The sequence below is a fragment of the Bos indicus x Bos taurus genome, chromosome 4 (assembly GCF_003369695.1).
Source record: "Bos indicus x Bos taurus breed Angus x Brahman F1 hybrid chromosome 4, Bos_hybrid_MaternalHap_v2.0, whole genome shotgun sequence".
NCBI classification, from domain to species: Eukaryota; Metazoa; Chordata; class Mammalia; order Artiodactyla; family Bovidae; genus Bos; species Bos indicus x Bos taurus.
Genome location: NC_040079.1, coordinates 109,833,871 through 109,847,069, shown reverse-complemented (window position 1 = coordinate 109,847,069; position 13,199 = coordinate 109,833,871). Strand labels below are relative to the sequence as shown.

General features: G+C 36.3%; 1 protein-coding gene across 4 annotated transcripts in view; it reads right to left on the bottom strand.

Moving 5' to 3' along the window:
• Nucleotides 1–420: 420 nt before the first annotated feature.
• FAM133B (family with sequence similarity 133 member B) overlaps nt 421–13,199 on the bottom strand; it is a 29,992-nt gene continuing 17,213 nt past the window's right edge. For 3 of the 4 annotated variants that reach the window (XM_027540182.1, XM_027540183.1, XM_027540185.1), the window contains 3 exons: nt 10,421–10,513; nt 5,831–5,878; nt 421–3,027 (listed from right to left, as the gene is read on the bottom strand). In XM_027540182.1, the coding sequence (XP_027395983.1) occupies nt 2,941–3,027; nt 5,831–5,878; nt 10,421–10,513 (228 nt within the window). In that variant the 3' untranslated portion in view covers nt 421–2,940. Of the gene's footprint in view, nt 3,028–5,830; nt 5,879–7,789; nt 7,948–10,420; nt 10,514–13,199 lie in introns of those variants that run through there. The other variant, XM_027540184.1, reaches the window with a different exon arrangement.

The window sequence follows — 13,199 nt, the reverse complement described above, 5'->3', positions numbered from 1 at the left end:
AAGTATTGCCACTTATATTTCCTGAGAACAAATTCTACAGTTGAAAATGTTTATGGATGAACACATAACAATAAAGACCTTATCTTTAAGTAGAAATAAAATAACTTCCTAGGCTATAAAGAGCTCCTTCAAAGGTTATATATAACCTCCTCTGAAAACTCTAACCAAGTACCTTCTCATGATAAGCAAACAGAGGCCTCAAAATGGGAACTTTAGAGAAACATAAAATCCTCACATTTACCCCTCCAACTTATCTGACTGACTGGTGGGAAAACATAGTATGATTATTGCAAAGCTGGCCAAGACAGTAACTGTTCTCATGTCTACTGTCGAATCCTGGTATAAAAAACAAATATCTTTTTGTGTATGTCTGCTGGTCTTCACTGTGGTAAGGCAAGGAAAAAAAAGTACTAAAATGACTTTCAGAATCTAGAACAATGTATTCTTACTAAATTTTAAATAACATATAAAAACAAATTAGGCAAATACAACTGGGAAAAAAGCAAAACTCGCAAAACTTTTCTTAAGGAAATGCCAAATGTTCACTGATTTTAAGTTGAAAACTGGCAAGTTTTAATAACTGTTCTTAGTGGCTAGTCAATTGTTCTCCATGAAATTAAAAGAAAATTAGGCTCTTAGCACATCTTGACTGGAGGAATATGAATCCATACTCTGGATAAAATAAATACAGAATAATCTGAGGGTATTTTAAATACCTAAATATACTAAGGGCAACCAAAGGAATTCAAAACAATCAGAAAAAGGTAGCACCAGGTATAAATTCAATTTCTCAGCCCAGACACTCATCAATTTTGTTGCAGTTACCTTGGCATCAGTATCCAAATAACATGTTTTATGTTTATAAAATTAGTATATAATTATTTAAGAAAAATGAGTTTGGTGGAGGGAGAAAGATATTATTAACTTGCACATAATATCACCTGTTCAAATTTTCTTGTATACCTTTTAGAAGACTGTTAAGGCTACCACAAGAAGACCAATGAAAAAGTAGTTTCCTAGACAGTCAGCACAACTTGGAAAGAATACAATTTTTGCCAAATCACCTTCTCCTCCAGTCTAATAAAATGAACTGCTGCTTTTAGTGGTACGTAATCATCCTATACTGGACCAGTCTGTAAAGGTATACTTTTATGTTCAAAGCAAATCTGATCAACAAGTAACTTGATACATTTGTCCTATCCTTTAGCACTCCATGAACAATTCTGAGAAACTTCTTTTAGGATAAAAAATGTCTCCCCAACTTGCTGTGTACTTAAACCTTGTAGATTTCTTTAAAAAGGAAAGATTATGAAAATTCAAGCATAAAATTTAGGGAAATTTGCTAAAAATCTGGGGATATGTCTTATCCATCTACCACTTCATACTTAATAGTGTTTCTTAATGTTTATAACTTGTGACTCAAAGGGAGCTGATAAGAACACAGCTATTTTTAAGTAAAATAGCTATTTATTCAGCTTCTTGTCATGCCAAAATGTTTTGTGCATATGCCACTATAATTAGCACACCCTCTGTAACAGGCAAAATTGTACATCAAATTATATTTCATGTTACCTGATTATATAAAAATGTAAAGTGAAAATGATTTTCAATTCTCTTTAACATTACTAGTAAACAGTTCAGCAGGAGATATGAGGCACAAAATCTTAGTAAAATGTGACACAGGAAAAGCAATAATGTAATTCTCACTTAAATTTAACTTGTCATAATCTGTTGTGAATATACAAAGACAAACTTTTAAAACGTTATATTTACTAAGATTCTGGCAAGAGTTTTATGTAACAAGACACAGCATACCAGGCCTGCCACTCAACTTATTAATGGTAAGTCTCAGCTTCAATATGAAGCTGTTAAAAAAAAAAAATCAAAAACCTGCTTTTTACATGCTAAATAGCTTGGCAAGTATGCTGTTAAACACAGTAAGGAATTTAAGATAGCAAGAATAAGAAGTTAATAAAAAGCTAAACATTACAGCCTAAACAAAATTCATACAAAAAATAAAAGAACTATCACTGGTTACATAAAATTTTCCTGACTGGTGAAAACTTAACAGTATAAAACATGCATTTTAGAATCTTTAGCTATCAAGTTCAAAAAGTACCAGTGTCTATCTGAAATGATTTCTTTTCAAAGCCAAAGTGTAGTCAAAATTAGTTCAAATGTTATAACACATTCTAATGCTAAAAAACATTCAGTATTATCGAAGTGGAGGTAAATCCCAGAGCTTTTGGGGCATTCTCATGCTGCAAAAGGCTATTTCTCTGGTTCACTCAAAGTAGCATGGGACAGAGTCCAAGGATGTGACTAAGCTCAGTAAAGGGCAAGACTGCCATACCTGGCTCTGACCTCCCCATGAAGCATGGCTCCTGTGTCCACAAAAATAAGATGTGTGAGGATAAAGGCACGCTATTCTGCTAGCTAAAGTGATAGCAAACCACCCCCCACCCCTAAAAGCTCCTTCCCCAGGTAAATAAAAAGGGGAAAAATTTAAAATACACTTATCTACAAGAGTAAGGATTTTGAAATATCAACGTAATCCCTACTTCAAAAAAGGTTAACTAGAGTCATCTGGTCATCTCTGATTACATCTTAATGATGTGTAACAGATTCAGTTTTTGTTGATTTATCATTAGATATTTCTAGTCAAAATATTAACTTTATTCCCAAATATCTTAAACCACTAGTATGACTGCAGTGTATTACCTCCCAGAGTTACTGGAAGAGGGAAAAAAACAGATGTTCAAGCAGCAGGCAACAGTTATGGCCCTTCACACAGTGGCATCTGAGTGGCTACTGACAGTCCAGGAATAATTTAAAAACAAGATAATTCATGCATTTTAGTAAATATGTCATAATTTTCACAGTTGAAATTTCCTTAGACATTGCACTTTCTTTATAAGTGAATCCTGCTTCTTCTTAATGTTATGGTGAGTCAGGACTTGAACTAGCAGCCTTCTTTTTCTTCTTCTTACTGTGTTTCTTATGCTTCTTTTTCTTTTTTGTTTTTTCCTGAAAAGATAGTTCCGTGTTAGATATAGCTACATGAAAACCTGCAAATTAAAAACAACTTCACTATGATACTAAGTTACTACGCAGTCATTTCAAACAATCCACACAAACAAGTAAGTTACTCAAAACATTTCTCAAAAAGTCTCAATAATACTGTATTGAGAGGAAAGAAAGTACTTGTCAATTTTCAAAGGATAAGGAAAAACTCTATGTCAGTAGCACATTAATGTAGCTTCTAACAACATTTCCTATAGGAAATAAATTCAATTGAATTATGGTATCAACTGCTATACTTTCTGTTATCTAATTTTTAAAGCTGTAATAATTATAGTTACTGCAAAGGAAATGTCACATCGCAGTAAAACAATTGTAAAATGGTAGCATTCAAAGGAAAAATACACTAAACCTATTTTTAAGTAAAAAGGAACAGATATTATGTACTGCTTAGGCTGGTAGGACTACTTCATTAACTTAACAACTAACTGGTACAAAATACTGATGCAAAGTTGAAAAGTCTATTTAGCACTTGATTTTTAGAGGAAAAGGCCATTGTAAAAGTAGTCATATTGTGACTAGACAAAGGAGGCTAAAACTTTGCTACACCCTGACTTTCTGATGTAAAAGAGAAAGGCAGACCTTTTAGAAACAGGTATGTGGAAATGGGGTATCAAGTAATACACTAGTGTTGATATTCAGGAGAAGAAAGTAAAAAGGCAAGAAGCACACAGAGGTGGCAAAAGCAAAGCTTCCAGTCCATCTCCTAATCTAGGAGAACTTTCCACCCCTTGCTCCCAATAAGGCCTTTTACCTACTTTGTGGCTCTTAAAACAACTTCCATTGTTCTTCTCATTACAAGTCCAAGTATACAAGGACTGTTACAGAGTCCAAATCTTGTATTTGGACTTCTGAAGGTAAGTTTTGGGTACAGATTACTTTTTCATAAAAGGACTGTTGGCCACTCTGTTCCTAAAAACACTTTTCTTCTTGGCTTCCAGGACACCTCATTGCTGCTTTTCTTCTATCACAAAGACCTCAGTTCCTTTGCTGGTTCCTCCTCTGCTCAACCTTTGTGGGCTTCCTTCTTTTCCACATGCTTTCCCAGTCACAGGCTTTAAATACCACTTACAAACCAATCTTTATATCCAGTCCTAGGCTCTGAAGACTGCAAGCGCCTCATTAATAGCTCTACCACACATATTTAAAACTACCATTAAAAATGCCTAATTTTTCTCTCAAGATTCTTTCTCAACCATTTTAGTAAATGGCACCACTAATTAATTCGTCATTTTAGTTAAGCCAAACAATCTAAGCTTCTTTGACTCTACTCTTTTAACTCCACTCTCCACCCCTGAGGCACCAAGCAAGGCCTACCACCTAAGCCCAAAACATACCTCAAATCTACCAGGCCGGGCCATCTCCACCACTACCACTGCAATACAGATAACAGCATTTCTCGTTTTTGTCTACTCATCGCCTCCATTTTACAAAGGTGAGGTTGACTCAGGCCACCTGTTTGCTTTGATAAAAGCCCGGTGTGCTCTGTCTCAGGGCCTCGGCTTCCTTTCCAACCCCACCGCGCACTCTTCCTCTTTGTCTTCCATGGAGGAGCCAAGCCTACTTTTTTTCATTTCTTCCAGTGTACCAAGCTCACTCCCACCACAGGTCCTGAGCTCTTCTCTTTGTCTTGGACAGTCTTCCTTTCATCTACTGGTTGGCTCTTTTTTGTGAATCAGATTTCAGCTGAATTTTTACTTCTTAAAGAGGCCTTCCCTCCCTCAGCCTCTCATTTATCACCCTCTTATCTATCTTGAACTTCATTATAACAGCTATACCAAGACAGAACCGTGCCTGCCTAGAGAAGCTTAATAAATACATGGAACTAAATGTATCAAACAGTGAAGTATGCAATTATCCCAAATTAATTAACTTTATGTCTTAATAATCTAACCAAAGATGAAAGCAGTCTTTACCCAAATTATTTTCCCACTCAGGAAAAAAGTCTCTTAAATGTTTCCTTGATCTCGGAGCATATAAAACGTTATGAATCATACATTATCAGGTGAACCTTCTTTCCAGAGGACTTTCATTTTAAGAGCTAAAGACATTTTGAGGAGAGGGTAGTTACTTTCAAACCTACAAATGATGCTGTTCATGTTTCTTTTACTTCTCCCTAAGAAAATGCCTTCAAAGGCCACAGCCCATACTTATGTGAGTGCTCCTAAATTAGTCTGGTGGTATGACCTCCATTTCTCTTTGGTAATTTGTTATACACTTTCTCTAGGCTGGTTTGCTTCTCACTGGATACCAAGTCTGTTTTCCTTATTCTCTTCTTCCACCTTCTCAACCTGCACAGCAGTAGAGCTGGCTTTAGAAATGACAAGAGTTATCTTTATTTATGAATCATTTATGATGTCACATTCCTGCTTATTTTGCACTGAAGCTTGTGCTTCAGGAGCTTTTTTCTGTTAGTATCAGGTTTGGTAGCTCTGGGAATAACTACTCTCGAAGATGGAGGGAATCACCATACTTTAGTTTCATGTTTCCTAGTATCGTTCGTTTAAGGAAGTCAAACAAAAGTTTAAGCTTACAGTTTTAACAGTGAAATACTGAAATGCTACCAGGATATGCTTCCTTTTATTCTAAGCGAATTTAACTTTCTCCAACTCATTAAGTGAAGCTGCTGAACACCACACCTTTCTCAATAAATATTTAGTTCTAGTAAATGCAATCACGCTTTATCATGAGGTTTATATTAAACAAAACAGCTATACTGTTATCACGTAAAAACATAAGTGATACTTGCTGTTGTTTTTTCTCGTTCTTCACTGCTTTTCTTCTTTTTTGCTCGTACCTACAGAATTACAATTTTTGTGGAGAAAAGTTAAATATGTAACTTATACCCAAGGCATTTTTTTTCATTCACTAATATAACTTGCATTTTTAGAATTTTTATGTAAAAAACATTTTTTTGACAATGAAATAACATTTTAAGTTGCTTTGTTGTTCCTTAAACCTATGTTAAATCACAGGGAGGATTCAATGAAAAACCTTTCAAGGAAAGTGAAAGGGTTAGTCGCTCAGTCGTGTTTGATTCTTTGCGACCCCATGGACTGTAGTTCACCAGGCACCTCTGTCCATGGGATTCTCCAAGCAAGAATACTGGAGTGGGTTGCCATTCCCTTCTCCAGGGGATCTTCCTAACCCAGGAATTGAACCTGGGTCTCCAGCATTGCAGACAGATTCTTTACCACTGAGCCACTCTTTCAGCACCTAAAAACAGCAGTAGAGGTACAGCAGATAAAAAATTTGAGCTGAAAGAAAACAGACTAAGCTCTGAATCCTACTTCTGCTATGTATTACTCTCATTGTAGCCTCTTGGTGAAATGTAGGTAAAAACCACCCTCAAGGCAGCGGGCTGGAATATGGTAGGTGTTTTTCTTACCTATGGTGTTGGTAATAAATAGTAGCTTTATATGTGTATATACATGTATAAAAAAATGTATATAGTATACTTGGTATCAATGAACCGATTAAAATCTTTTTAAGTAACAATTATTAACCCAATAATGTTTTATTTAAATATTTTAAAGTGTGATACACTGGATTTACATTATATTCAAGGTGCTAAAGCTGATGTGTATTAATGTTAAATCCAAGTATAACATTTTATATTAAGAAATACATAATTAATACAACATATTATAATAGTGAAGGGCAGAAATTGCCAAAATGTTGAATTGTTTGGTTTATCTGCTAGGTTACTATATGTCAAATATATGAAAGGTAACTAACAATAGAACAAACAAACTAAAACAGACTAAAGGAATAGAACAAATAAACATGAGAGACTATTAGCTTTCAACAGGGGTGGAAGTTCTCTCATGAAAACACTTGGAAAATAAAAATATTGTTTCTGCTGGTATTCTTGTCATCACAATGACTGAGTGGGGAGGGCCAGGTTAATACAGGGGCGGGCTGTCATGCAATAGGATAGCCCTGACATAAATTTATAATAGCCTGCTTGACATTCATATAATGGACCCAATTATAAAAAGTAAAAAATCCTAAAAGATATTGTTGTTTAAGTTCTGCACTCAATATGCCAACAAATTTGGAAAACTCAGCAGCGGCTTTGGGACTGGAAAAGGTCAGTTTTCATTCCAATCCCAAAGAGGGCAATGCCAAAGAATGCTCAAACTACCGCAAAATTGTGCTTATTTCACATGCTAGTAGGGTTATGCTCAAAATCCTTCAAGCTAGGCTTCAGTAGTATGTGAACAGAGAACTTCCAGATAGACAAGCTGGATTTAGAAAAGGCAGAGGAACCACATATCAAATTGCCAACATCCACCGGAACACAGAAAAAGAAAGGGAATTCCAGAAAAAAATCTGCTTCTGCTTCATTGACTACACTAAAGCCTTTGACTGTGCAGATCACAGCAAACTGTGCAAAATTCTAAGAGACAGCAATACCAGACCTGGTATTGCTGAGAAACCTGTATGCAGGTCAAGAAGCAACGGTTAGAACCGAACATCGAACTGGTTCAAAATTGGGAAAGGAGTACGTTAAGAGTGTATGTACACTGTCACCCTATTTATTTAACTTATATGCAGAGTACATCATGCTTGAAATGCCAGGCTGGATGAATCACAAGCTGAAATCAATATTGCTGAGAGAAGTATCAATAACCTCATGTGCAGGTAACACCACCCTAATGGCAAAAAGCAAAGAGGAACTAAAGAGCCTCTTGATGACAGTGAAAGAAGAGAGTGAAAAAGCTGGCTTAAAACTCACCATTCAAAGAACTAAAGCCATGGCCTCCAGTCTCATTACTTCATGGCAAATACATGGGGAAAAATGGTGACTGCAACCACAAGATTAAAAGATGCTTGCCCCTCGGAAGGAAAGCAACGACACACCTAGACAGCGTGTTAAAAAGCAGAGACATTACTTTGCCAACAAGGTCCATATAGTCAAAGCTATGGTTTTTCCAGTAGTCATATATATGGATGTGAGTTGGACCATAATGAAGGCTGAGCGCCTAAGAATTGATGCTTTCAAACTGTGGTGCTGGAGAAGACTTTTGAGAGTTCCTTGGACAGCAAGAAGATCAAACTAGTCAATTCACAAGGAAATCAACCCTGAGTATTCATTGAAGGACTGATGCTGAAGCTGAATTTGGCCACCTGATGTGAAGAGCCGACTCATTGGAAAATATCCTGATGCTCGGGAAGATTGAGGGCAGGAGCAAAGGGGATGACAGAGGATGAAATGGTTGGATGTCATCATTGACTCAATGGACAAGAGCATGAGCAAACTTCAGGAGATAGTGAAGGAAGATTGGTGTGCTGCAGTCCATGGGGTCGCAGAGTGGGACATGACTGAGTGACTGAACAAGTTTATTAAAATATGAACACAAGTATTTTGTACTGGGTTTTAACATACAGTTGGCCCTCCATATTCACGGGTCCAGCACCCATGGATTCAATCAACCACAGATCAAAAATATTTGGGAAGGGGATTCCCTGGTGGCTCAGTGGTAAAGAATCCACCTGCAATACCAGAGATGAGGGTTCAATCCCTGCATCGGGGAAGATCCCACACGCCGCGGATCAACTGTGCCCATGTGTCACATCTCCTGAGCCTATGCTCTAGGGCCCGGGAGCCCCAACTACTGAGCCCACGTGCCACAACTACTGAAGCCCTCACACCCTAGGGCCCGTGCTCCACAGGAGAAGCTGCTGCAGTGAGAAGCTTGCATGTAGCAACTAGAGAATATCCTCTGCTCACTGCAAGGAGAGAAAAGCCCACCCAGCAACAAAGATTCAGCACAGCCAGAAGTAAACAATTTTTTTTTTTGGGGGGGGGGGGAAAATGGCAGAAAGTTTCAAAAAGCAAAACTTGAATTGGCCACATGCCAGCAACTATTTATACAGCATTTACATTGTATTAGGTAATTATATGTCGGAGAAGGCAATGGCACCCCACTCCAGTACTCTTGCCTGGAAAATCCCATGGACGGAGGGGCCTGGTGGGCTGCAGACCATGGGGTCGCCAAGAGTCAGACACGACTGAACAACTTCACTTTCCCTTTTCACTTTCATGCACTGGAGAAGGAAATGGCAACCCACTCCAGTGTTCTTGCCTGGAGAATTCCAGGGACGGGGGAGCCTGGTGGGCTGCCCTCTATGGGGTCGCAGAGAGTCGGACACGAATGAAGTGACTTAGCAGCAGCAGCAGGTATTATATGTACTCTACAGATAACTTAAAAGTATATGGGAGGATGTGCATAGGTTATACACAAGTATTTACTATGCCATTTTATGTAAGAGACAACACCTGTGGATTTTTATATCCACTGGGGTCCTGGAACCAACTCCCTGCAGACAGGGAAGAATGACAGGATAGTAAATGTCCCACAAGAGCGATATCATGTAAATGGAGGGAAGACTGTATTTTGTTTCATTCGGAGGTTTACTGGGAATTATCTACCATTTTCGAAAATGTCACCGACGACAATGCTATTGTATGGCTTTTTAAGGGCGTAGGTCAATTTGCCTGCTATAGCCTGAATTTTGCTGCAGCTCAATATTTTAAGTCTTCTAGTGTTATTATGCTCAAATACTTATATACCGAAATAAAATTTTATAAAATTATATATTATTTTTTCTATTCATTTTTATTTCTTTAAGGGATACTATCAATAATATAAAAATGTATACAGGTAAGCTATACTACCTACAAATTTCATTAAACGAACAGTGTGAAATATTGCTACATAAATTGCTATAAAATTGCTACAGGTTTTATTTTTCAAATGAGGAATGCAAGTCTAAGCAGAGGACTACATCAAAGATGATAACTTAGAAACCTAAAATGAACCAAGAAAGGACTCTAACTCCAATAGAGTACAAAATCTAAGATATGGATATTATAGCTGAAAAGGATGGTCTAGATTACCTAATCGTAGTCCCTCATTTTATGGATAGGAAAACTGAGGTCCTGTCAACATTTCTGCTTTACCTTATAATCTTTCTGCTTCCTAAAGAGCAGCTCAAAACCAAAACAAGGGAATGCTGGGTTTTAATGTGCTACATACTATACAGTATTTTTCATGTCATCAAAATGGTAGTAAAATTTAAAGAAAATATTAGTAGAGTAAAAATAAAAGTTCTCAGATTGGAAAGGTATGTGGGAATATAATTATCAAAATAAAAATTGTATTTCTATCTTCTGTAAAAATACAGAATTTCTTCTTAAATGGCATTTCTTTAACATGTTAGAAAAGTGAGTCAAATACTTATGAAAAATTATTTTTTAATAATTCACATTTATTAAGTCAAATAACTAGATATTTTAAGGTAAAGAAAATGGATTTAATTATATACTTACCTCCTCAGTATACTCTGATTCTGACTCTGACTCAGATGATAATGGTTTATCTTCTGGATACATCTTTCTTTTTTTGCTGAGCCCTTTAATGTCCTATGAAAAATAAATGCATGTATGCTGACTCAGATGTAATAGTATGCCGCAAGAATTTTACGTTTCGAAGTTCTACTTAAAAATTTTTCCTATTATCACAAAAACTACCCATTTTCATTTTAGAACTGTCTAAAATTGGTGACAATTATCAGGAATCAGTTTCCAATTTCAATAAAAGTTACTTTTATTAAGTAACTTGAAAAGAAATAACTATACATCGACTTAGATGTAATATCCTCTTTATTTTCTCTAATTAAACATGATAGAATCTTAAAGAGTTAATGAAAACATAGTATAAGATTTGGGTCCTCTGCATTCTAACTCTTTTGTTTCAATCCAGGGTTGGATCAGACAGGCCTAGTGCTATAGAAAAGAATCTAAAAAGATCACTGCATTTTAATGCATTTAAAGTGTTAAATTCACATTAAAAAACAAAACAAAACAAAAAACCCAAACTTAATCCCTAAGCATTTCATGATGAGAAAATGTATAACTCGGGGGAAGAAAAGGAGAATAAGACTGGGAGAAGGGAGAAGTACTCTGAAAACATCTGAAGCAAAACGACAAAACATGAAGATGTATTCAAGCTGCATTCTGGATATGCCAGTTGTCATTTTATATTTTCTATATACTTTGTATGTATGAAGTAGTTCATAACAAAAACAAAACCACATTAAGGAAAAAATGCTTACCACCTAATCTTACACAGAAAAAAATGACCATTTTTTCTATAGCATGAACCCAATTTTGAAGATGTAAACAAGAAAATAAACTAAAAGTGATGATACACGTTAGATTACATGTGATTTGTTTCTGTAAACAGCTTTATTATTTTGGTAGAAATAATTCATTATAAGAAAATGCACCCAAATCCCACAACAGGGATTTTGGAAAACATCTATGTGTGTATGTATGCCTGTACATAAATACCTGTTTATGTAACCCACTCTTCTCACCCAACAGTATCTTTCCATGCCAAATACACCATCATTTGTGGCCACTTTTGATATACATTGAAAATACGTATCACTTAGAGCATATCCCACAACCTACTTAACCCATCTCCTTCTGGAGGGCAGTCATATAGGTTTTTGCTATTAAAGTTGAAACAGAGTAAAGGGTATGTGAGGGCAAAATCTTTATCTAACAATAAAGACTAAATCAAAAACCAAAGTAGCCTTCATCCAAATGATTGTCTCCCTTTCCCACAATCCTCAAAATTGTGAAAGAAGAATGGAAATACAAATTGTGGTGCATTAAAATAATGGAATATTAGAAGCAGAAGAAACAAACTTGAGAGTATCAAGAAGGATAAATGTCAACAGCAATGTTGTGTGAAAAAAAGGAAGTTTCAGAAGAAAACACAATGATACCATTTTGAAAATATGTGTGAACACACACTTATATAAAGGTGGATGGGAAGGATACACAGTAATTTCAAAAACAGCTGCCTATAGTGAAGGAGAATGTGACAGAGACTTCTGCCAATAAAACAAGACATGACAAAATTTAAACCATTTGTTAATTCTGCTGGGTACGTATATGTTATTTATTATATGTGTATGTACTGCTCTTTATTTTGCATATTTTGAAGTACTTCAAAATCATACTGCAGATGTTTTATTAGTTATTTCATGTTTGTAAACTGCCAGTTTTCAGTTTTACATTTTTTTTAAACACAGGAAAATAACCGCTTATTATTTTGTAATGGTTTTGAAAATCAGGAATTTCTGTTGAAATTATATCACACCCTATTGGAACTATGAAAATAATCACAGTTTCCTTCCTTTGAGCAGTTAATATGGCTGCTGCTGCTAAGTCACTTCAGTCGTGTCCAACTCTGTGCAACCCCACAGACAGCAGCCCACCAGGCTTCCCCGTCCCTGGGATTCTCCAGGCAAGAACACTGGAGTGGGTTGCCATTTCCTTCTCCAATGCATGAAAGCGAAAAGTGAAAGAGAAGTCGCTCAGTCGTGAACGACTCTTAGCGACCCCATGGACTGCAGCCTACCAGGTCCTCCGTCCATGGGATTCTCCAGGCAAGAGTACTCGAGTGGGGTGCCAATGCCTTCTCCAGTTAATATGGTGAGTTATATTAATAAATTTTAAATGCTTGAATCCTTGGAATTAACGAAACCAACTTTGTCAATATGGTTTCTTTTTTAGTGTATTTATTTGCAAACTGGGAAAAAAAAAAAAGAAAGAAAGAAACCTCTTCTCCATATATACCCAAAAGAAAACATTATAGACTAAGGGAAAGAAGCCAGTCACAAAAGGTCATATACAGTATAACTGCTTTTATATGATATAGCCAGAACACATAAATTCATAGAGACATAAGCAGACTGGAGGCTAACACAGGATGAGGAGAAAGAAATTGAGTACTTAATGAGTATGGGTATTTTTAATGTAATTATGAAAAAGTCTTGAAACTAAAGAGCAGATCAATGCCCAGCATTGTACATAAACAAAGTATCACCAAATTATAATTTAAAGATGGTTCATAGCATATTACGTGAATTTCATCTCAATTTTTGTTGTTGTTCAGTCACTAAGTTGTGTCTGACTCTTTGCAACCCCATGAACTGCAGCACACCAGGCCTCCCTGTCCCTCGCCATCTCCCAGAATTTGCCCAACTTCATGTCCATTGGAATGATATAAAAAGACTGAATAAAACTTGGTGAC